The sequence below is a fragment of the Lingula anatina genome, chromosome 1, assembly GCF_051362555.1.
Source record: "Lingula anatina isolate TDL-2025a chromosome 1, LinAna3.0, whole genome shotgun sequence".
NCBI classification, from domain to species: Eukaryota; Metazoa; Brachiopoda; class Lingulata; order Lingulida; family Lingulidae; genus Lingula; species Lingula anatina.
Window position 1 is genome coordinate 24,633,534 of NC_141767.1, and position 24,793 is coordinate 24,658,326.

General features: G+C 34.6%; 3 protein-coding genes across 4 annotated transcripts; 1 reads left to right on the forward strand and 2 right to left on the reverse strand.

Annotated features, from left to right (window-relative positions):
* Window positions 1–32: 32 nt before the first annotated feature.
* LOC106164639 (DNA damage-binding protein 1) lies at window positions 33–11,119 on the reverse strand. Of its 2 annotated transcripts, none has more exons than XM_013542614.2 (27): window positions 10,945–11,119; window positions 10,082–10,230; window positions 9,634–9,750; window positions 9,212–9,357; window positions 8,853–8,928; window positions 8,537–8,651; window positions 8,199–8,290; window positions 7,503–7,745; window positions 7,193–7,309; window positions 6,878–6,980; window positions 6,560–6,632; window positions 6,321–6,429; window positions 5,930–6,108; window positions 5,577–5,740; window positions 5,165–5,272; window positions 4,647–4,854; window positions 4,379–4,474; window positions 3,929–4,158; window positions 3,482–3,646; window positions 3,021–3,115; window positions 2,620–2,790; window positions 2,296–2,405; window positions 2,002–2,087; window positions 1,689–1,772; window positions 1,465–1,567; window positions 1,023–1,146; window positions 33–761 (listed from the first exon to the last, which is right to left on the reverse strand). In XM_013542614.2, exons 1-27 carry the CDS (start codon window positions 11,003–11,005, stop codon window positions 678–680), a joined length of 3,408 nt encoding a protein of 1,135 aa, XP_013398068.1. In that variant the 5' UTR covers window positions 11,006–11,119; the 3' UTR covers window positions 33–677. The 2 variants fall into 2 exon arrangements, with proteins under 2 accessions (XP_013398068.1, XP_013398067.1); XM_013542613.2 differs by having other exon boundaries at window positions 8,199–8,296.
* Window positions 11,120–11,262: 143 nt separating this feature from the next.
* LOC106164611 (DNA repair protein Ku70) lies at window positions 11,263–18,569 on the forward strand. The gene is made up of 19 exons (XM_024076205.2): window positions 11,263–11,421; window positions 11,768–11,844; window positions 12,310–12,414; window positions 12,669–12,743; window positions 13,004–13,051; window positions 13,596–13,744; window positions 13,973–14,051; window positions 14,251–14,358; window positions 14,578–14,654; window positions 14,853–14,936; window positions 15,051–15,147; window positions 15,359–15,473; window positions 15,713–15,801; window positions 16,017–16,145; window positions 16,771–16,882; window positions 17,126–17,287; window positions 17,480–17,580; window positions 17,723–17,806; window positions 17,999–18,569. Exons 2-19 carry the CDS (start codon window positions 11,770–11,772, stop codon window positions 18,116–18,118), a joined length of 1,809 nt encoding a protein of 602 aa, XP_023931973.2. The 5' UTR covers window positions 11,263–11,421; window positions 11,768–11,769; the 3' UTR covers window positions 18,119–18,569.
* A 140-nt stretch (window positions 18,570–18,709) lies between these two features.
* Window positions 18,710–23,435, reverse strand: LOC106164643 (plancitoxin-1). Its single transcript, XM_024076204.2, has 9 exons — window positions 23,321–23,435; window positions 22,857–23,040; window positions 21,965–22,151; window positions 21,436–21,511; window positions 20,740–20,901; window positions 20,295–20,492; window positions 19,541–19,644; window positions 19,196–19,333; window positions 18,710–18,978 (listed from the first exon to the last, which is right to left on the reverse strand). Exons 2-9 carry the CDS (start codon window positions 22,994–22,996, stop codon window positions 18,859–18,861), a joined length of 1,125 nt encoding a protein of 374 aa, XP_023931972.2. The 5' UTR covers window positions 22,997–23,040; window positions 23,321–23,435; the 3' UTR covers window positions 18,710–18,858.
* Window positions 23,436–24,793: the final 1,358 nt, after the last annotated feature.

The window sequence follows — 24,793 nt, forward strand, 5'->3', positions numbered from 1 at the left end:
TTAACTGCCATTTGGATTCAGAGTAAAAAATATTCTTAATTGCTCAAATCTTTATTTAATATTCTTTGTAGAACATGGGGAAGCCAATATGTTTTTGTACATAATTCAATTTTGAAAACTTACAATAAGCAACAATTGTTTCAATAAGGCTCCCTTAATTTCACTGTATTGAAGATTTTGGATTTAACAGTATTTCTTCATTTTCATTTACACTGAAAATGTTCTGCAAAACCTGACAAGTAATTGTCCTTTAATCTACCTGGCACTATATACACATTTCTCATGGTTTGCATTTATCTTCAGAGCAGCAAACTACACACTATAGGGTTCAAGGATTGTTATAACGGATAAAATAGAATTGTTGGTTGTCCAGAACTTGTGTGCAGTTAGATCTTCATGTGCAACAATGCAACTTGTTGGGACAATGTTCTGTAGTTACAAATGCTATTTTGGTCAATCTCTTGCTCTGACAACTGCAAATCTCAAATCCACCGTGAACTGAAAAGAATTTACATCTTGAAATTTTCAACCAACAACTAGATTGGCATTCTGCGAAATTTTCCAAATAAAGTTGGCATTTCATTGACACTTCCCAGGGTTATCAGGATTCTAGAAAATGATGGGCATTCCATCCTCACTAAAGAAGCAACTATATTCAGTGTATTGGAAAGCTGAAACTAATGAATCCTTGTCAATTCTTCAATGGTCTTCACCAAGTCATCTACAGTTGCCTCTCTTTTCATGCCACTACCATCATCAATCTATAAAGAAAGAAATACTCAATTTTCGTATGCACTGTCATCATTTCTGTTTTGCCTTATGCAGTTTTCTTTTAATTAAAAAAAGAAATAAACAGTAAAAGAAAGTAGGTAATAAATGCATTAATAAAATCATTGACTACCTATTACAAGTTCTTAACAATACTGATCCAGATAAAGAGGCATGTCCAGAAGTAGCTTGCATTCAATTTGGAACACAATGCACCCACTAAATTCTACACCCCACTGTACTGTTGTGTGTACCTGCATTCCTGTGACCACCTCTTGCATCTTGTCCCTGCTGAGATCTAGGAAACTCTCCAGCAAATCACCATCTATGAATCCCGTACTTGGTTCCGTCTTTCTCTCTGTGTAAAATGATCGCCAGGTGGAGTGCAGTTAAGGAGTCAAATATTTTCAAATTTATGGCGCAGGCCCATGCTCAATACAGGCATATTCTAAATCCACTAATCCCAATATGGCATAATGCATTTCTTGTTAAAACCAGGACAACTTCATATATTAACTAATTTACTGGTAAGTATGACCTGAGTGCCGTTACATAACAGCAGCCTATGGGATATCAAACAAAATCATCCCTCCAGACAAAAATACAAAATCACTTCCCACGACTTCCTATGATGGTTTGAAAATATTTTATCAATCCATTTTACTTCAAGCAGTTCTTAACTTAAGTAAAGGATATAAGGAATGGTCAATCTTTCCAACACTTTTTATCACTTTGCTCAATCTTGTTTGGATGTCCAACATAAAGTTGTAGAAGTCTTGGGGCAGCTGGGTGACCAAACCTAAAAAGTATTCAAATTGGAATACACAAATAAACAACCATAAACTCAAATATTAATGTTTTTTCAACTTTATTTTTACAGTGAACTTTCTCTGTCTTTTTTAAGAACAAGAACAACCTACCAATAGCTCCATTGACTGTCCCATAGAGAACAGACCCCTGGATTGGTGTGGTTGTCTCCCCTGGGTGCTGCATCACCAGAGAACCTGCAATGACATAATGCATCTATTTAATTACACTTGCCAGTATTACCATTACTGTTTACTTCAAAATGGCAAACAAGGCTTTCAACAATTTTCCTTTCATTATCTAAATAACGTGTAATAAATAAATAAATAGTAATCATTTGTCTAAATCTTTATCTAAAGATTAATTGGCAGACATTTAAAATTCAAAATAACTGACAATCCCAGAATATAAGTACATTTTACATACCATGCCTGAAGACATTTACAAATTCTCCCAAGTGGAATAATCCAACTTCCTGTAAATGCTGTCTTTCCTCATCTGTGGTTGCCGCACTGAAATGCACATAAAACAACACTAAAACACAATCAAAAATATCCTTTAATTCCAGTATATTACTGAAACGCAAGTCTTTATTTTAATTCAGGGAAAACATAATTTGGCACGTACTTTCTGTATATTGTTTTCATCAACCATTGTAATCTGCCAGCTAAAATAGTACAAAAAAATATTTTCTGTATCCTTAAAAGTAACAACTCTCACCTATCTTTTTGGCATGTGAACAAATTAAAAGAATTCTCAGCACCAAGAAAAGTGTCATCATCCAAAATTTCTATGGCTGACATCCAGTTTGGATTAAAGTCCCTTGCAATCTGAAACAGAAAATATTCAATTTCTTTATTGATGCACATGCATGTAATGTACCAAAATTTAATAACTCAACATGAATTATTAAAACAACTTTACCAATAAAATCTCACAGATTTTTTTCATTTGGCATTAGATCTGTTTATACATGATATTCTATAAATATTAATTGTTTCCCTTTATATTCACATATTACATATATTTTTATGCATCACATACCTCTTCAAATGTACCCTCTGTTTGCTTGTACAGGAGCAGAGTAATGGACCTCATCAAGTCTCCAACTAGAATAAAGTCTCCTTTTGTTTTCAAGTAAAGAGCAATTATGTTGTTAAAACTACTACACTCCAGTCTCAATTCCTTGTCATTAGTCCACTCAAATAAACGGACCTGTAATCAACAGTGACAGTATGTACCAGACAAAAACAATTATACACATATATAAAAATATCTGCACTTAAAATGACAAATTAGCCAATTATTTATTCTCAAAAGAGCCACCCATCTTTATTTCATTTCATTGGTAATCTACAACAAACAAAATTCTGAAAACTTAATAGTTTATCTACAATCGTATTTCCTTTCAAGACCAAATTATGAAAGTAAATTCCTGAACTCACTGTGCTGTTGATGCTAGCCAGAATCTTTCCATTAAACTCTGCCAGTGTGTATGCTGCTCCTTTGATCTCCTTTTCTGCTATCTGAGTTAATTTGCCTGTAGAATAGTGAGACATAATGTAAGCCTAAAAATTATGTTCGTCTTCCTTCAGGACCACAATTGTCACATGGCAAATAAAGTTCTGTAGTTAAGAAACTGACTTGTAAGTACTGAGAGTATCCAATATTGAACTCATGATTATCAATAATTGAAGCAGCATTGCACTTTTGTAATTATCATTTGCTTTGGTGTGGTTCTGCTAATGTGACTTGTCAAACATTCTCCTCATGACTTTACCAGATTTCCACATTTACAAAATTCATTAATCTGTAAAGGAATACGTCAGCCAGTGCTGCTCTTCAGCATCTGTACCAAACAGAACTGTAGAGTTTTTCAGGTACTGTAAACAAAACATCCCCCTACCATCGTGCCAGTGGAAGATAACAATCCGTCCTTGCTTTGGTTCAGCATCATCAGGGAACACCACTGCTGTCCCTGCTATATAGTACACATTGCCATCATCTCCCAGTTTGGCAGAGATCAGACTTACTGCAAACTCGTTGTTCATGAACTGGTGAGAGTGGAGAACTGGAGTTTGAACAGTAACTCAGGTTATTAGTTGTTGTAATTAGAAAAGGCATACAGGTTTTTTGTGTTAATTTTGTGTTTATGACAATTTTATCAATGAAATATTTAAGGCAGTTAAGTGTCCAATATATAATTACTGACTTTGGTTTAGGTCACCTCTTTGCTAGATTTAACCGAAACAGCAGCTGTAATAACTGACAGACAATAAAGGCGAAATATAACTCATGCCAATACTAAGTAATTCTTATTTTGATGAATATAAAGCCAACCCCTATATTTTACCTTCAAAAGTGTGCTGATCTAAAATCAGCAGTGAATGCACTTCTACTTCATCTCCATAACTACTCTCCTTCCTGGTACTGGACAGGACCTTGCTGTTGGAGCTGCTGGACACAGTCTGGGCCTGGAGACTGGCACTGTGCCGAGATGGAGTGATACCACCAGAATCCTGGATGTCCATACGCATTGAGATCACGCCAAATGTTTGTGTGGCTTCTTGATAGGCTATCCTCCTAGAGTGTTTTAAAGAACTCTTTTATAATAGTTCTATTTTTTTCAAATTGAATGGACTTGTCATTTAAAGGAATAAGTTGCTTTAAATGCATATAGTTTTTTTAAATGAGAACCTCTAGAATATGAAGCTCTCAAACTTTTGCCTTTCTATGATCTGATGAATGCCACTACATTTTTAAAAACTTTATCTTTGAGACAATAAAAAATGAATTCCCTCACCTTGGGGATTCTCCTAATGGCACAGTTCTGATATGAAGTTTCTGAATCTCATCTATTGTTCCTATTGTCAGGGTGCTGTTGTTTGCAAGAGCAAGACTGGAAAATAGGAAAAAAGTTCTTAATCTTGAAAATGTACCATCGAAAAAGTTTTTACAACTCTTTGCTTAAATCATAATTATTACTGAGCATACAACATCAAATTATTTAATGGCCCTCAATTTAACCAATACTGAAAGTTCGACATTCAGCCATTAAGAAAAAAAATTACCTGTCAGGATAGCCTTCAGAGTTCAATGGGCACATGTGATTGACCTCTTTGAGGTTAACATTTGAGAAGACAAGCTTGTGATTACTAGAATAGATCACTGTGGGCCTGTCAGAGCAGGCAAATACATTGGTAGTGGACAGGGACTTGAATGTTTTCAACATTGTTGGCTGAGTACCCAGAGTCACCTTCTTTTTGTCTCTGAGGTATCCTGGATGAAGAATGTCTCTTAATATTTATTTTGAAAAATTCAAAGCTAACAAACTGAGTCCAAAAGTAGTAAAAAAATAAAATAAAATAAAATAAAATAAAATAAAATAAATAAATAAATAAATAAATAAATAAATATAATAATAAGTAGTTAACTAAAAATGGATGTCTAATTATCACAAATCTTCCAACAAAATGCTTTGTTTGACTTACTCACTGTACATATTTTCAAAAGTGCAATAAAAGTAGTCTAAAATTCCTTTTTTGTTTTCTAAGTGAATTTTCAAAAATAGAAATTAAAGCAAATTTACCTGTTTTGACATCCATGTTAAAGTAAAAGAGAGATCCATCTCCTAATGCAACCAGGAGATAGTGGATGCCTTCAAACGGAGTCATGAGGATAGAACGTGGAATAATTTCTGGAAAGGCATACAAAATAATGACAGTCAGACAAATTTATTATCATAAAGAACATGTCTGCATTAAATGGAAAACAAGTTTGATTACCTAGTTACCAACCTCCCTTGTACAACTGAGTCACATAGTAAGCAGGCCTACTACCCATGCCCTTCAAAAATTTCACCTCAAAACTAACAATACTCTAATATAAGAATATGGTGGAGACATGTTTTATAAAACAGTATGTTGAAAATTCAGATAACAACAGATATGAAGCCCAGGGAACAAAAATTTCAAGTGATCTCAGAAAGGCAAAAAACTTACCTCCTCCCAGCATTTCAACGTGCATGCTGTCAAAATTTGGTAACTTGAGAATGCGGGCTGAGATGTCTGTCCACAGTCCCACTGCACAGATCTCAGCTTTATCTGAGCCCTCTGTCAGAGGAGTAATATCCAAACAGGCAACCTCATGATCCATTTTGGTATCACTGTAAACATATTGCCCAAACCATTAAATGCTTCTGTATACACAGCAGTTCTTCACCAATAAACATATTCAATTCATATTCAATTAATAACAAGAATGGAAAAAAAATGGTCACTGATAAAAGTATCAAACTTAATAGAACTACCAAATTCCTAATACTCTGTAGTCACTGAAAATTCAAAAGACTTACCTGATTTGATTTAACTGGCCTTTTCCAATTTCCACATAATAAATTTCACTTCCTGCAGCACAAACAATCTGCGATTTGTTGCAGCTTGTAACACTGATATTCCTGCCAGAAGGTGGCTTCCACTCTGACACTAATGTTTTGGTTGAACAACCCACAAGTCGAATTGATGATGAAGTAATCTATAAGTAAAGAATAACCTTACAGTATTTTTCTTCCTTACATGCTATAGTTGATGAGTAACACACTGATAATCACTTGCATTTTTTTTTTTTGTCTAAAATTCTTCTCCAAAAAATAAGAATCCCATCTTGGTAGCTCTAAATTGCCTTTGTAACTAGCACTGTAAATATATATATTAAGAAAATGATCAGATAATTTCTAAGAAATTTACCTGTACAATTTGATTTCCAGTAATATTTCCACAATGGTATGTCTGCTGGTTTCCATCAAATCCAGGAATTTCTGTTTCTTCTACTTCCTCTCCACTTAACATGAGAACTCTGTAGTACAGATGTTATATAATTCAATAAGTGTAACACAAGTTTTACTGATTCAAAAGAAGCACTTTATATCGTTTATTAAAATAACAAAGTAAATGATATGACAATTGAAAATTTGTCTGGGATTTACCTTGTTTGGCCAACAAATGACAAGACCAGCATATTGTCATAGTCTGTGGACCCCACTCTCAAAGGCCAAATACCTGAAAGGTTAAAGCTTACAATTAACATTTGTATTGCATACTATCAACCATGCAGAACTTTCCATTTCAAACACCTGATAAAGATGTGCTTTAGATGTGCCTGATTACATATGAATCACAGTTTATATGGCATGTTTAAAGCTCTTGCTATTGCTCTGTACATGGAATAACTGTAAAAAAAGTTTCATTTTATGAACTAAATAGTTTCAATACCAAGTGAATTCTTTGTTCAACCTATTTCTTACCTTTAATCCCAGGCAGGTCTATACTGGCATGCTCATGTATCCCAATACCATTTCTTATTATACGCAGAGAGCCTTCTTTGAAGGCACCTGAACACGTCACAAGCTAAAAGACACAAAAGCTGTTTTAGCCATCTGCATTTCAACAAAATAACATGATGTCCAAATATTTTGTCAATCAATACTAAGAATATTTCCCTTAAATTTGTTAATTCATTAAAAATATCATTCTTTCTAAATAAGAGACCACGTTACAAATTTTTCTTACAACAAATACAGATTAATAACAAATGACAGTGTTGAGTTCCCTGATGTTACCTGTCCTTGTCCCTGTCTCTCCAGATCAACTACACACATGTCTACAATAGGACCAAGGTTAGTGAAGGTTTCCATTGTCTGAACATAGGAGCCCGCGTCATCTGCTTCAACATTCAGCTACAAGGAAGAAACATGGAAAAATTAACTAACATCTTTTAAAAAACAAACATTGGTTAAATGGTTCCCCAACATCATCTTACATTCCAAGTGCCTTTTTCTAACTATATATTTAATGTCAGAACAGTGATGGATAATAAACAAGTAATCAAACAATGATCAAGTTTTACAGCACTTGTTACAATGCACTTACTTTCACCAGTTGTGAGTCTCCCAGTCTGGAACCTACATAAACCACACCGTTGTCCAAATATGTAATACATTCAGCAATAGTGGTTTCCCCTAGATGTTCCACTTTCAAATCTTTAACTGTCATGGTGCCGTCCATCTTTTCTTCTTTATCCAAAAGAAGCATGAAGAGCCTGCCCTGCATGTCCCCCAGGAGATAGCGAGATCCATTAGAATCCACCTTACCATAGCAGGTTATAGTACTTTGCTGAAACAGTTACAAGGAAAGTTTTGGTTAGTGAGCTTGAGCACAGTTTTCACGATTCCTTTTTTGTGGCATATTTCATCTCACGAGTAGTTTTATTAGCTTATATAAAGCGTCATCAACAAACATAATTAGATTTTGAGGTATCAGTGCCAGTGAAAAAATAAGCTCCGAGACTCTTCAAAGTGAGCCTCTTTTTTCGTGATATATTTTATCTCATGAACATTTTATATTAGCTTATATAAAACATCATCAACAAACAAAATTGGATTTTGACTTATCAGTGCCAGTGAAAAAAAGCTCCAGGACTTAACAAAGTGGCAAACAGATTAACTTGTTGGCATTTGGCTACACACCATTTAAAAAATAATAAACAATTCTGTACCTGAGTTGGGAAAATTATCATTTTGCTATTTTAATGAAATTTTCAATAAACATGTAAAAACATTATCTCACTTTTATCATGGGTGGTGCAATGGCCAAGTAATTTTCTCCTTTGTGGTATGTGATGGACTCCTGTCCTATTATTAGAGCTCCTCCAAATGGTTCTGGAACTGAAAGGGTATACAGTGACAGGGTAACGGGGCAGCATGCCATTGCATGCAAACAGAGAGACAAATCACTGCAACTGGAGTTCATAAAATATTTGGCGATTTTACAACATCACTGTCTATTATAATATTCAGCAATTGAAATATTCACAGCTTTAAATAGAGGCAAACCAAACCCCACTATGATAGGTCAGTAGACTGCACCACAGCTATTAAACTGATAAAACAAGTAGAGAATTGTACCTGCTATCACCATGGAGGCCTCAGTTTCCACATTGTCTTGTTTCCATGGACCCTTTTGGAACTCTTTATCCCGCAAAGAAATTTCGTATGTTTTGACATGTCTTCCATGTGGGTCCTACAACAAATAACAAAAAATTTAAAAGTTACTAAGAGTAATTTTTAACTGATCTATAGCTACTTAGAGCACAGATGACCTTTTGTTTCTACTTTGTTATGAAAAATAAATCAAACACATTTTCAGGCAAGTTTCACAGGGCACAAATTACGTATTTATCATCAACAACTCAAACAATTATCTCTCTGTGAACACACATACCTGGTGAACCAAAATAATGGTTGGAACTTGACAACCAAATAAAAACTGGACATCTATCACATACAGCTCTTCTAATCTGCAGTGGAAAATGACACATTTTAAATAAAATACAACAACAGGAATAAAGGATAGGAAAAAGGCCATTTCAACCTTTCCTTTACTTGCTACATATCAAATACTATCACTCTGAATTTTGTATTTGAAACATTATTAAAAATATGAGACAAAACTAAAACAACAAAAATTTATACAAATTACATTTTTCCTAAAAAAATAAACCAAAGCCAAATGACTTGAACTGTTGCAGACTGCTTTAAAGATTTTCATCAGGTGAGACACCATGGAAAAAGGCCCTATACCTTATATTGAATGCCTTTAATTCTTTGTTCTCTCTGTCCAGTGGTATGACTTTAAATAACCCATCATAAAGTCGAAGTCCTATCACACGGCAGAGAGGATCTATTATACCAATGATGCCAGTTTCAGAGGGACGTCCTATTCTGTCCTGTAAAAACAATTCCAGTGGATTAAACTAAATGGCAATAAACAAGTTATTAAAAGGCTTTGTTTAAATGCGTGAGTTCAACTTAAAATATCAACCCCTTTCTACATTTTTGACAAATGCCATTACAGATGTATGCCAGAGTAAAACGATTTCAATTATTAACTTTACTAATTCTCTCCAAAAAATTCATAATTTGCTAACTAGTTCCAAAAAATAAAACCACACATTTCAATATTGTAGTATAATGTATTATATGGCTGTTCACAGTAAACTAACTTGAACATTTCCATGTGCTCTGGTGATGATTTCAATATGCTCTCCTTCCTGTTGGCATTCCAGTATCATAGCATTATATCTGGAGGTCAGTAAAAACATCACATCTTTACTTTCACCCTGAAATAAATGGAGATCTTTTACTTACATAAGCATGAATACACACTATAGTTTCTTTACAGAAAATGTGCATGAACTGCTTTACCGTACACTAAAATTTCAGCATATTTCAATACAAAATCCTTTCCAGTCATCAAATTTTGTAGGTATTTATTTCTCCATTATTTAGGGTGCTAGCTTCGATAAGAGGGCTAACAAATGACAACTGGAATGAAATGAATAAGAAGCAAAACTGCATACATTATAATCCTGTCTCAAAAAACTTAAGTCATTTACATAATTATCCTGCAACCCCCAAGGATCAGCCCATTCTAAATCAATCAAACCGTACCGGTGGTCTGAACAGTTCCATAACAGCCACCCTGCCATAGATGCCAATTTCTTTGACTGGTCTTAGTCCCTCCGGCGTGACAACATAGATCTCTAAGCGTGTATTCCTTGCTATTATTAGGTTCAAGTCATCTGGGTTGGTGAAGTTTCCTAAAATACAAAAAAGAGCATATAAACCTGGTTACTTTGTAAATGCATTGGTAGTTCCTATTGCCAGTATACTTTGTGTATCTTTAAATTTAAATGCTCTATTTCAATCAGTTAATTACCAAATACTGAGGTACACTTGAAGTAAAACAAAGTGAACAAACTGAGAAGGGGAAATGGCAGCCAAAAAGGAATGAATAATGGATATGAGGCAGGAGGAATTTATGAAATTTAGAATAGAACCACCTCACTATTTTTTTCTTTCGCTGTGACCTTTATAAATCAAGCAAGAGTGATCTGTTTCATCACTTTGTTATTTTCAACCAGATTTTTTCAGGATTTACTTGAATTAAATTTATGCTTATTATTTTCATATAAAAAAACAAACAAACAAACAACAACAACAGCAGCAAAAAAAAAAAAAAAACAGTAAGATTTTCAAAAAAAAAAAAAAATCAGTACAAAAAAAGCATAATACGCAAGCATTGAAAAGAACAAATGTATTACAGATAGATTATCTGTTTACTTATTTGATTTGTAAAGAGTACTATTGGCCTCAGTGAGTCCAGGTGCTACACTTAGCACATTTTTACTAGTATGAAATTAAATACTATATTAGTATTACTAACCTTCTATTCTTTTCTATTCAAACTCTCAGGTTATACAAGATCTGCCATTTCACAGTTTTGGCATTGTTTTAAGCGCATTCATAGTTACCTGTGACACATGCATTAACCGCTGTCGGTTTGTGCGCAGTAACGACGTAGTTATAAGCCATGACTGAACCTGTGGTTGCCAAATTCGGCACCTTCAACAACTTCAGCAACACAACCTCTCATGCACAGAACAAAATGAAATGCGCATGCGTCCCGGGAAATTTGTGCTCTCTACCAAAGTTATTCTCTCATGTATTTCAAAGTTATTTAGTTCTTTGTTCGATAAACTGATATCAGAATTGTGAAATATATTCCATTATAATAATATCTAAGTGATGTCAGCACGCAAAGTTTAAAATTTGATACAGATGATGGGGGGAACAATAAAATCTAAATTCGAAAATCAATCCCAATAGGCACTAACTCTGCATCAATGCTCTCTTTTGCTCTTTCATGTTTGTTCAAGCACTGGCCGGTGCCCCAGGTAGCTGTCGTTGCCTGTTGGTTTTGAAGTACAACTTCATTGTGATTTTGTAAGGTAAGAAGAAAATAAAAGAGCTGGAAAGCTTCGTAAAACAAATGATTTCAAAGTGTTATCCACTTTTGTATTACATGACTCGCGGGGATGGAGGGAGTGGGGGAGGGCATACAATGTACAGTAATTTCATTGAGACTATGATACTAAACATTCATGTATATGTGTAATGCATATAATCCGATAAAGTCGACAGCTTTGGTTTTATACAATGGCATAATTACTTTTGAGTATCGGGCAATTAAGGTACTGACAAGTTATATACTGTAATACAGCTAAAGAACTCATCAGCTTACCAAAATTTTCTGACTTTTATTTTATTGCACATGCTAACATCCTACTTTTTAAGAGATGGATTTCACATGGGGGACACAGTTTGGTGATGATGATGATGAAGACAATGAAGAAGAAGGGTTCCTTGGTCAGGTAAGAGAATATTATATTAAGTTGACACTCTCACAGGGATTTGAACTTTACAGCACATGCAGTTACTGTTCTTTATTAAGAGACCTTTCATACACTGATGACTGAAAATATGGTGAACCTATCGTAACACAAAAAACATAAAGTGCAATTCATTTACATACAGTTTGCAATTATTTGAAGTATGAGAAAATACAGTTAAAAACAACATTTTCAGATAAAGTCAAGAAAAATATTTAATATTAAACCTTAAGAACTAAACAATAAAAAACTTTATAAGCAGGAGCATTCTACATTGATAATGATGAATGAATGAATTAAAAAATGAATAAATTAATAACCAGTTATTAAAGGCAGACTGGCACAAGACAGTTTGAGAGTGTTCTTGTGACATTTTTTAACAAGTCACAGATGGTATTTTTGCACAAATAATACTTACCTTAATCTTTATTATATTAAACTGTCTAGGCTGGCTTTGGAGGAAGAGATGGATTGATATTTTTGATTGACTGTGCAGAATCCATGTTTCAAAATGGAGATTCCGAGGAAACACCTTTTGAACTTTGCATTAAAGTAAGTGTTTTACTCTTAATATTTTAGTACCAGTTTTATTATGAAAACTTATTACAAATCTATTCACAGTAGCATTGTTGTATAGTTACAATTTAGGTGTTATTTTAATGGGGATTACATTTTTTCATAATCGCAAGATAGTAGATCATAATAAAATGCTGGTATGTGTTTTTAGTGAGATTTGAGTGCAAGGAACATTTTCCAATACATTTAGTTATGGATATCTAATGTAAGGTTCCATTATTATGTTACAGTGTACCAAGAATGTCATTCAAAATAAGATCATCAGCAGTGACAGGGACTTGTTGGGAGTAGTATTTTATGGAACGGTATGTGTGAAATTTAGTTCATAGAAAGAAGATCTTTTATCATCTAATAATTTTGTTTTGTTTTGTTTTATGTAATACATTATAGTTTTGATGAGACTTTATAAATTGATAAGCTGACGTCTTTATTTCCCCACTTTTTTTTTTGCTTTAATATATGTTATAGCAGTAATATAGTATTTTTATAATATTTTAGTATTTTCATGCAAGATTTGTCGAATGCATTTTTAAAAAATCTTAAAACACCTTTTTTATTTTATTAGGAAAAGGACAAGAATCCAGGGGATTTCAAGAATGTGTATGTTCTCCAGGTAAAATGGAATGTGCCAATGTAACAGTATATTAATTGTTAATTAAGTTACAGTTGCACTGAACTGTATTTCATTTTATTATCCAAATGACATATTTTGCATTTATATAATTGTATGCTTAATTGTCCATATTTATTGTAACTGGCATTAGTAATTCCTAATAAATACCAAACGTGCACTTTGCCATAAACCTTTCAGCTTACTGGCCACTTTCCTAAAAACTACTGGTCCAAATCTGGATTCAATGGTCTGAACAAAAATTTCAATAATACTGGACATTTTCTCCTATTGCATTTAATATTTAGAATGTCATGTAATGGCTATAGTTCAGAAAAATTAAACCATACTGAAATCTCTTTTTACAAAACTTTCAGAGAAAAATCTTATGGCCATGTCGGACCACTAAATTCACACATTCTGAAAAAATCTACCAGTTCAAACACCTATTGGGCCGTAGGCTTAGTACCAGTGGCTAATGTGACAGAGTGTTTTTACTTCCCCAGCACTAGCATTGTTTTTTTTTTTCCATTTATGTACTGGTCAGCCTCTTGAGCAGCCTGGTGCCCCTGCGGTACTCCAGCTGGAAGCTTTGCTCGAAGAGGGTAATGATGACTTTGATACCAACTATGGACACAGCAGCACTTATTCACTAGGAGATGCTTTATGGACATGTCAGAATATGTTCTCACACAGGTATAAGTTGAAAGGGTTGTTACAGTTTTAGTACATTTTTCTTCTGTAAATATTTTTAAAATTTTTTTGTTGATAAAACTCAAATATCATAGCATCTTAAAATCCATATCATGATGTTTGAGCATTTAAAAAAAAGCCACCTTGAATTGCATTTTTTTACTAGAAAGTATATCACCAGTAAGCATTGAAATCTGATCATTCTATCCTATTCCATTCTATTTTTCTTAGCCCTCACAAGATAAACTACAAACGGGTGATGCTTTTCACAAACGATGATGATCCACATAGAAATAACAATTCCCTAAAAGTGAGTACTATCTCAAGAGAATCTAATAATATTTGATTCAAGGGTGTTAAAATAAGAAGAGTGAATCTGGTCCATGTTCAAAATGTGTCGTGTGTTTTCATTTCAAACCGACAGTACTGACAAGATTGTTTATGAAATTTAAGCTCTCTTAGTACCATTGCCATTGCTGCATTTTGTTGTTTAATTTTTGATTTTTTAGAACCAAGCTAAAGCCAAAGCTGTTGATCTACATGAAACAGGTATAGAACTGGAATTGATGCACATACAGAAACCTGCAGAAGGTTTTGATCTAGGGAAGTTTTACAGGGTAAATATAATAGCTTGATTTACATGTTTTCCTATCCATGAATTTTTAAGGCCTGTATACGTAGTATTTAATATAGTCATATGTAGTTCAAGAAATGTTGCTTATTCAAAGATTGCACATTTGTAAGCATTCTGCACATGGACTTTATTATATGACAGTGTATTTGGGAGGTAAGCATATAGTAGAATAATTATAGCTTAAATTATTTTATCCAACCAGGATATTCTCTACTTTGATGATGATGAAAACACTGTGCTTGCTGACCCTGCAGAGAAGTTTGAAGAATTGTTGACAAGGTCTGGTGATGTTGCATTTACACATGGATCTCCTGACAATAATTAAGTTGTTCAGTTTAAATACAGTTCAATTTAAGTCTGTTATAAATTTATAAAGAATTACATATGCATATTGAGCATACATGATCAATATTTTCACTTTGATTGTATAAAAATACTTTGCTTTTTTAAAATACATTTTCTCCATACTTTATCTAGGGTGAGATCGAAAGACCATAAGAAAAGAGCAACAGCCAGAATTCCACTGTCCCTTGGAAAGGACCTCAATATGTCAGTTGGAGTGTGAGTATAAATATATAACCACCTGGTGCTTACAGAAATAAAAACTGATGAATTCTAACAAATATCAGTAGTATTAAACCAAGGCAATATGTATCAAATTTTCTGTTTTACTAGATACAACCTAGTCCGTGCTTGTCCAAAACCATATGGAGTAAAGCTGTATAAAAAGACTAATGAAGAGGTGAAGACTGTAACAGATTTGATCCTCAAGGTAAGTTAGTTGCTATCACATCTGTGTATTTTTTCTCTGTTCTTCTTTAGTATTTTTTAATATAAAATAAGGAATTACAAGGTTGCTCCTTAAAATTGGCAAATATGAGGAAACGTTTATGGAAAGAACGGCATATTCTTTCAGAAACAGAGTGAACCATGTTTTTTTGAATATATAGTGTCTGTAAATAGCAAATTAACTGTTTTTGTAGGAAACTGGGGAAGTGCTTATGCCCCAAGACATTAAAAAGTATGTTACGTTTGGTGGCAAGAAGATTGCTTTAGAAACAGAAGAAATAAAAGAAATAAAACATTTTGGAGATCCAGGTTGGTGATTTACAAAAATATGTATTAACTTAGAGCATTAAAACTGTCATCAATTTTTTCTGATGTCTACAGGATGCTATTGGTGTGTTTACTCAACTTCTGAATTAATAAAGAAGACAGTTAAGAAATCAAACAATTTGTTGTGTGCGCTATTGTTACATGCTTGAAATGAAAATATAATAGAAAAATATGGAAAAATATTATATGTGTATATATAGTGAATTTTGCTTCATTTTCAGGGTTCACTTTGATGGGGTTCAAACCACGATCCTTCTTAAAGAGATACTATTATGTCAAACCAGCCCAGTTTTTATATCCAGATGAAACTGTAAGAAAAATACAATAGAAGAAACATTTTAATTCATTCTTTGGATATGTACAGTTTTTTCTTCAAGTAATGCACACATATTCATTATTGGATCATCAACTTTTTTTTATTACATCTGTTTGCTATCCATCTTTTACAGCAGTAGTGGGGATAGGGCTGTTGAGGTAATTATAACATGTGTTGCATTTAGTTTTAGTTGCAGTTGTGTATTTCAGACTGTTCAAGGAAGCACTACCATGTTCACTGCTCTCTTAAAGAAGTGCTTGGAGAAGGATGTTATGGCCATATGTAAATACATAGCTAGGAGAAACACTCCACCAAGATTTGTGGCACTGCTTCCCCAAGTAAGTTCACATCATTTTCTTGAACTGATTTTCAAAGCCATTACTAATTACAAAATTTAATTTAAAAAAGATAACACTTGTTTTCCAGTTATTGTTCATTATCTTTGGAACTGTCATTTTGCGAGAGACTATGGGTTTGGTTTTGTGCTTTGAGTTGGGCCTTGTGCCCTGGTATAGTATGGAGTTTGGCTATAATAAGTCTTATTCAGGATTTTGAGCACAGTGCAGTCTCTTAAAGCCTGTGTCTACTTGACTACTGGAATTGGGACGTCTTCTTTGTCTTTTCCCTTGCTTTGTTGCCCAATTGCTTTCAAAAGCAGGCATGCCTTTCATGCTGATCTGTCTATTGCAGCAGCCTCCCAGGGCAGCAGATCTATATTTGGAGTCTGCCTATCTGCATGTTATTACTAAAAGTTACAATAATGTGTTGGTGTGATATTTTTAAATATTCAAATATTTTAATATTCATGCACTCATCAAATTGTCAGTAGACTGTAAAATTTGAAGTATTCTAACAACAATGACATGTCAAGCTCTGACTCTCTGTCTGGTTGCATGTGGGTAAGGATCTACTTTGTACTCTACATCTACAAGTTTGTGTTGTTTTGCATACCTCAATTATTAGGAAGAAGAGTTAGATGACCACAATGTCCAGGTCACTCCTCCTGGGTTCCATGTGATCCCGTTGCCATATGCAGATGAGATGAGAAAACTGAAATATGACAACATGCCAAGAGGTATGTTGAAGTTTTCATTTTTTTCCATATGCATAATTTAAATTATCTTTTTGAGATGCAGCATGCTTAAAACTTTCTGTGATCAGGAGTTATTTTGAGATAATTTTATTATTTTAAATATATTTAAATCATAGTCTTAAAAATATATTAAAATTTTCCTTTGATTTTCCATCTGGTTTAAGAGATGTCATTTATGGTCAGTTGTTGAACTGCATAGAAGAGAAATATTTCTGTGCATTCCAGCTAAAACAGAGCAGATAGATAAAGCCAAAGAAATAATAAAGAAGCTCCAGTTTACATTCAGAAGTGATAGTTTTGAGAATCCAGCTTTGCAGAACCATTACCGTAATGTGGAGGCCCTTGCTCTGGACAGAGACCAAGCAGAGGAATTAATTGATTACACAGGCAAGTTGGATTTTCTTCTTAATTTCACATATTGCAGGACCTCAGTGATACTTCTTTGATGGTAATATACTGTAGCCACTCAAGTGTCCTGTTGTGTGCATCAGTGTATTTGTGTTATTGTCTATTTGGATTGTCATATACTAGATAGATATTGGTACATTGGTATAATATATTGAGTTATTTTTATTTTAGAGCCTGATGTTCAGAGACTAGAAAGGAGAGCTGGAGCATTAATTGGGCAGTTTAAAGATCTGGTTTATCCAGAGGGATATCAGGCAGGAAAGAAAAGAAAGGTAAACAGTGTATTATTTGCCACAGAAAACCACCCCTAAAAGCAAATAAAGCATATGTCATCATGGTTAGATAACTCGTAACTCTAGGTATGTATTATGGTGAAGACTTCTGAAAATTGAAATCAATATTATTGCATTGTAGGCAGGAGGAGCTGCCCAGGGACCAGCTGCCAAAAAGACAAATGAAGAAGCTGTTGATGTGAAAAAAGAGGCTCAGGCTGGAAGGGTAATGATGGTGATATTGTTAAATTAACAAAGATATCAATAAAATGATACAGGGTGATGTTGGACAATGATTATTTTGAAAAAATACCATGATTTATTCAAGGAGAATGGGAGTAGTTTGAATTAGTTCAGATATTTCATATAGGGTCTTTTTGAAACTATTTTAATAAATATTTTTATACCTCTTTTACAGCTGGGAAAACTGACTGTTAAAGTCTTGAAAGAGTTTGTAGAAAACTTAAAATTGAAACCAGCCAGTCAACGCAAAGCTGACCTCATAGATGCCATAAATGATCACTTTGGAACTGGATAGAGTCTTACTTGGAGACTTGTCATATAATTTATCTGCACTCCGGACTAATTTTTCTGAAAGGACCAATCTCTCTTACAATAATTTTGGAGGAACCATGATACTGGAGATATTTTTTGAAACATTGACCTAGTTCATTAAAGATTTCCTGGATCATTTTTAGTTCTCACATTGACAAGTGTTGTCCGTTATTTTGAATGATAATTGGCTGATGTGGAGATTAATGTTTCATTGCCTAGAAATGATTAAGAATGCTTACACTTTCTCCATTAATATGCTGACAGATATACATTTAAAATGTATTTAGTTTTTTAGTATACATTATTAATACTAGAAGATAGAAGAATATTGTAAACAAATTTTGATTAAGTTTTTGTAAAATAATTTTATTTTATATTGGAAAGAAAAATACTTTTTCATGAAAAATAAAACAGATTTCTTGTAACATGATAAATATGCACTCATACAAAATATCCTTAAAATCCTCTACAAGCATAACCTTTCCAGGAGTTCATAAAAAATTAATGGTCATAAGAGTCATAGATATATATTTTTAAAGAAACATTCTTGATTTAACTTGAAAGCAATATTTAAAAATTCTATGAAAAATTTTGATTCCCCCCCCTCCAAAAAAAAATAATAAGAAGAGATCATTTGTAGGCATTTTAAGTTGCCCTGCTTGACTATTATGAAATCACTTGACTATCGATCCTTGGCATTTCAAAACCAGTTACTGTAACACTTTAATTCAATGATGTACCCTTTTTGCATTGTTTATATTCCGCTATAGTACCATGGAATGCTTCCCAAACATCTGGATTGCTGAAGCACAGTGTTCCACCACCCCGTTTATATTGGCCATACTGAAAGAAGGGAAAAAATGGCACTGTATCACACTTGGCATTTGTCAAACAAGTAATTATACAAACGCATTCACAAAGTTTGAATACTTTAAATGTTATGCTGTGCGAATGTGGATTTATCTCTCTTTTTGCCACCACAAAAAAAAGTCCAGTCAAAACTATACACATCATGTACAGTGTTAAATTTTGTGCACCAAAATTATAATTATTCACTCACTTCTCTGTTAATATCCCCTACACATGTCCACTTTTTACCCTGGCTGTCCGCAGTTTTGCTGATGGCCCACTTTGCGTGGTCATCGTATTCCTCGAACTTTATCCCATTGGGGAGCTGGATAAGGTTGACATTTTCTACCTAAGAAGAAAATGTAAGTGTAAAAACATCAAAATATTTGATAATCATTAAATAAATATTTTTATTCAATGTCCTCTTCAGATAATTTGAAATTTCATTAAAAATTGACTTATCTCTGATGGTAAGTCTCATGGTGTGCTAGTGTTTTAAAGGAAATAACACACTTTGAACCAACCAATATTGAGCTGAATTTTGTTGGTTGCCTACCGTGTATTTGCCCTCACAGTATGACGGAATAATGCTTTCGTGTTGCCAACTTTCCACCAGAAGGTCAGACTCCAAAGCAGGAGCAACAATGTCGTAGTACAGATCTGTAAAGGAAAATACCTGTCTGTGTCAACAGGGATGGTGTAAGATGATGGGATTTCGATATAGGCCTTTCGCGTCGAGCGTAATATCTAAACAATAGGGCCTACAGTTGTGACGGTATGTTTTTGAGAGGTTCTACTCTACTTCCTTTCACAGTCAAATTTTCTTTCTGCATCTTCAAGTTCGTTTCCAGTCGTCGTGTCGAGCGCAGGATTCTATTTTTGAGACTGTTTTACATAATTACCAGAACATAAATTGGTATACCTCTCAAAAAGTACTGCTACACATGCATCGCTAAGATATAATGCTTGCTGTGAAAATGCTTGATGAATTTGAAAATGACGTTTGATTTTAACAGTTGAATAAACTGTGTCACGATGTCGATTGCAGATTGATATCGAAACAGGAACTTTATTTCGTGATATGAACAATTAAAAATGTTTCATTGTAAAATTCGCAAATTCTATTAATCTAAATTCATGTCCATACGTGTACCTGTAGGTATCAGCTACGAACAGAAAGCCTGTCTTGTAACACCTACTGTAACATATACATATTGAATGTATTAATCGATGTCGCAAACGATAGGGCCTACTAATATATACATGTTCCTCCTTAAACTTAACTTTGCATTTTTAATTACTACCAGTACCTTTATCCAATAACTTGCTTTTCCCAAAGCTAAGGAAATCATGACCACCGACAGAGATAAGAGGAAAGATCTGGTCAGCCGGGGACCCAGATATGTTTTTGCCTTGTACTACCAGACTCAAGTTCTCGAATTTTTGGGCAAGACCACTGGGCAATTTCTGGTCGTATAGATGAGGGTAGTCGTACAGCAACAGGCCACCTGTAAACGTGATTAAACAAACGGAAATGTCTACAAAATCTGAATTTTATCAATATATAAATATATAGAGAGAGAGACTATATGAATAAATACGTAAATTTTACAACTTTGCTCAGCATTAATGAGGAAAACATAGTTTACGCGATATCAAATGTTTAATTCAAAATTGGTAATCAATTATCATGTTTGTGCAAAAAAAAAACTAAACCGCTTTTGATTCAGATTTTCAATGCAAAATGTAGCGTACCGATTTTGTCAAATGCGTCAGGAGTAAAAGTAACACATAAAAAGGCTTGTCCATAGTACAATCCGTTGTGTGGGTAGGAGTAGCTGGACGATTTGACTGGGGGGAACCGTGGTAAGCTGTGTACCAGCCAGACGCCTCTTGATGGTGTCAGCATTAACACACCTAAAACAAGGTAGCAAAAGATGTGTTTGAACTCTGTCAACATTTGCTTTTTTTATTTTACATACTCTTTACGAGCTCAGACCAAGTGTTCTTGTCATTTACATTTTAATAACTATTTTTTCTTCGTGTTCATAAAGTCCTCGCGGAGTTGGATCCATCTTTGTAGACCGATAGTATCATTGGGAATGAGCCCTAAGACCACATTCAGCTTCACACAGCGTACAAGCTGGGTCAGTCAACTCGGCGGGGGATTCTCGCTAAAGTGCAATCAGGTGTCCAGCCGGGTGATTACACTCAACCCCAATCCCCAATTCTCTTCTGCTGCTGAGCCTCCGTTTAAGGGGCGGGTAGGGGTGGGGTAGTTACAAAAGAGCAGACAAGCTGATTGGGCGTTTGTTTACTATTTTAGAGACCAGTGATATCAGAGGGTAGACATGAAGGGGGTTCCTCCGAAGCCAAGGGAGAAAAACGTACCCGCTGTGTCTTCCTCTGGATCCGTCATTGACTAATAATCTATATACCCCTGTAACATACCTTTTGTGTGCCCGTAGTTAAAACTGTATGGGGGATGCTCAGGTGGATCGTCATTATACAGAATGTAACCAAAGTCCTGGAAAAAAGGCAATGAACACCGCATCTATAGTTTCAACGTTTCCACCTAAAACAAATGTTTTATCCACACTAACAACTGTCAAAAACTACATCATAAAAGGTGTTATATTGTTTCAGTTGAACACAATTCTAAATCTGCATGTCTTACAATTCTAGTATATGTCATCTTTTTCATTTCTTAATTTCTCATTCATATCATCGTTACGGAAATGCACTCAGTGGTTAATAGTCATGCACTATTTGTTCAGACTTGTATTAAAAAAGGGGCAACTATCTTTTAATCACTTTTTTGTAAAAGGCTTAAAAGTGCAAATGGTCCAAGCTTTTAAATTTCGTCATTTTTGTACATATGACAGTAATCGTAGTTCTAAAATCGCAAAATGTGCGAAGGTCTCCTAAAGGCTAAAACACAAGAAAGTTTTAAACCGGAACAACTAGACTCTGTACGTACATCACTGTCGTGCTGGCTGTACATTTGTTCTAAGGTGTAATATAAAGCGTGTCCCGAGGTCGCGTTCAACGAGACATTCACAGGCCGCCACTTTGGTGCATTGATGTCCATATATACATGCCCCAGACCGATTTTGATGAGGGGATCCGGGTTATCTTTAAGGTGTGGAATCTTATACATGGCAAACCTGAAAGTGTGACAAAACTACATTCGGCCCCATTTAACAAATTAACGATAAAGAGGCAATATATAGGCCTAGCTATATCAATACATTTAGCTCTCGTTGTGGCTATCAGTTTATAAAGCATTATATATATACAAAATATTGAACATAAAAAAAAGAGGAAGTAAAAACGTTTTAAAGTTAAGGTTTTAAGAAGGGCGAAAAATTGATTGGAAGATTCAGTGCCTCACGGGTGTTCATTAGAGCTCACTTGTCAAATTGTTTTTGGAGGGGTCTAGTCTCCCGACCGGTTTGGCCGGCTTCGTCTACCGATGTGGCAGGAATGGTAGTCCTAAGAATGGAAGTCCGGGGTCCCATGCATATGATTAGTACAGGCTAGGATTTATTTTGGATCCTAGGTACAGGTTAGGGTAAACCGGAGTATTGGGATTATTATATGGGACGTATGTAACCTGTACAAAGTAACTGGGAACTGACTACGCTGACTACCTGGACTATGGTTCCAAGCGGACTACCATTCCTGTCAATTATATGTTCAATTACGCATCTCTCTCTGTGCCTGTTTTATAGGTTTCAAGTCAACCGACAAGTGTGCATGTGTGGTAATAGGAAATATGCATGTTTTGCGTTGTATAAGCGGGGCGGATCAGTGATGGCAATGTGCATCGAAGGCTGTATGCATGCATGAGTACAGTATATTATTCGTACCAGTCAACTGCATTCCCTTCTGGATCCATGCATGTAAGGTCGCCCAACACTGTCGCCAAGCACAAAACATGTCCAAAGGCCAAGAAAACAAGAAAACTTGGTTTGTACCCCATATCTTTCAAACCGATCTTCAGAAACATGAAGACGTACGTTAAATAAGCAACTCTGTCCACCTGGTTCAGATCTGAAATAAAAATACCTTTGAATTAGATGATGATTTGAATGTTATCAACACGACAGCACTTCATTCGTATACTTCTGTCAATAACAATGAATATATCAGTATATATATCTTGTACGAAAATCCTTGCGTTATCATTCATATATACTAGATATCTGTTATACATGTATGTATTGTAATGGTGTCAAGTAAGATATAATACAGTCAGCCGCAAAGTGGCATAAAACGATAACATTAGTTGCGATCTTCTTCCGCGTTTGAATATAAAGCTGAAGGGACCTACATGTGTACCCCGACTTGCCTAGCTGAAGTCTACAATAACGTATACACGTGTATTCACAGTTTGGCCTGTGGACATATTTATGTACGAGCTCATTTAGTGTCACCCCTGGTATTATGTGTTATAAATAGATTTGCAGTCCGATGATGGCACATTGATCATATGATAACAGGGATGATATGACATAAATTAACTGGGACTTTGCCATCATTGTCCCCCACGCTCTGCCCACAGGGTGCGCTAGTAGTATGTTACAAATTTTTTGTATAGCTGATATCGATATTTAATTTTAATTGTTTAGTATTTTAGAAGCCCCTGATATCAGAGGGTAATTGTCCCTTTTGTAACATTTGCTCTATAAGCCCACAACACAAACAATCAGTGCCATATTTTATCTTTCATTTTATTTATTTATGTAACATTATTTTCTTCATCTCGCTTTGTTTCAATAAAAACATCGCTCGGCAATACACAGTCACTCCACGAAAAGGGAATCCAAATCCGAAAAATACGTGTCGCAGCCTATTATCTGCAATAAAAGTGTATAAAATATTGTATTTTTTATGTTTTACAGTGGAATCCCAAGTACTCTACACAAAAAGAACAATTCACTTTGTAGAACTCATCTTGAGAGTAACCGAGAGGGTAACAATTTCCACGTGCTGCTTTAGTAATTTAGTTAGCTGGTTAGCCGCAAGAAAACATCTGACATCTTTTAGCGTTTTTTGTCCTTAATTAAGTTGAAGTCATGATTCTTTTTTTCAAATATATATATGTGGTATTTTTTTTTATTAATTTCGTTTATCGTTTTCGAAAGTACTGTGTCGGTCAGTCAGTCAGTCTGCCTGTCTGTCTGTTTGTTTGTTTGTTTTCAAGTTTGTCTGTTACACGTAGCACTCTACAGGTCGTTATAATTTCATCTCCGTATTAAACAAATATATAATATATGAAAATGTTAATTCTGCCAAGATAAGCTGATCATTTTATATTGTCACTGAAGTGTGCTTTACAGTCGAAGACAAAAACATAAAGTGCTTTATCAAATATTTTGGTGTTTATTTGGAATTTAGAATGGGGTGAAATTTGTCAAATAGGACTCGGTAAGGGTCCTAGAAGCAACTTCTTAAGGGGGGGGGGTGACAGAGAAGGTTGACAAGATGCAATGAATTACCCCAGTCGGTCAGCTACCATATAATTTATCAATGACCATGAGTAACCAAAGGGTAAAATCAAACAGTTTGGAGTGAGGTTCACAGGGATGAAACCAACACATTTTTTTTTCTTCTGAAGCTGCCTACTCCCACAGCTTTTCGGCATCATAGAGCAACAGCTTCTGCTGGACCATTCCTGTCACACCGGGATATGATGCCATCTTTTATATATATATTGTGAATATCTATCGGGCAAACAAGCAAATTACTGTCTCTCTAGGTGACTACGTTATAAAAGCCAACTGAGTGATGAAATTAATTCCAT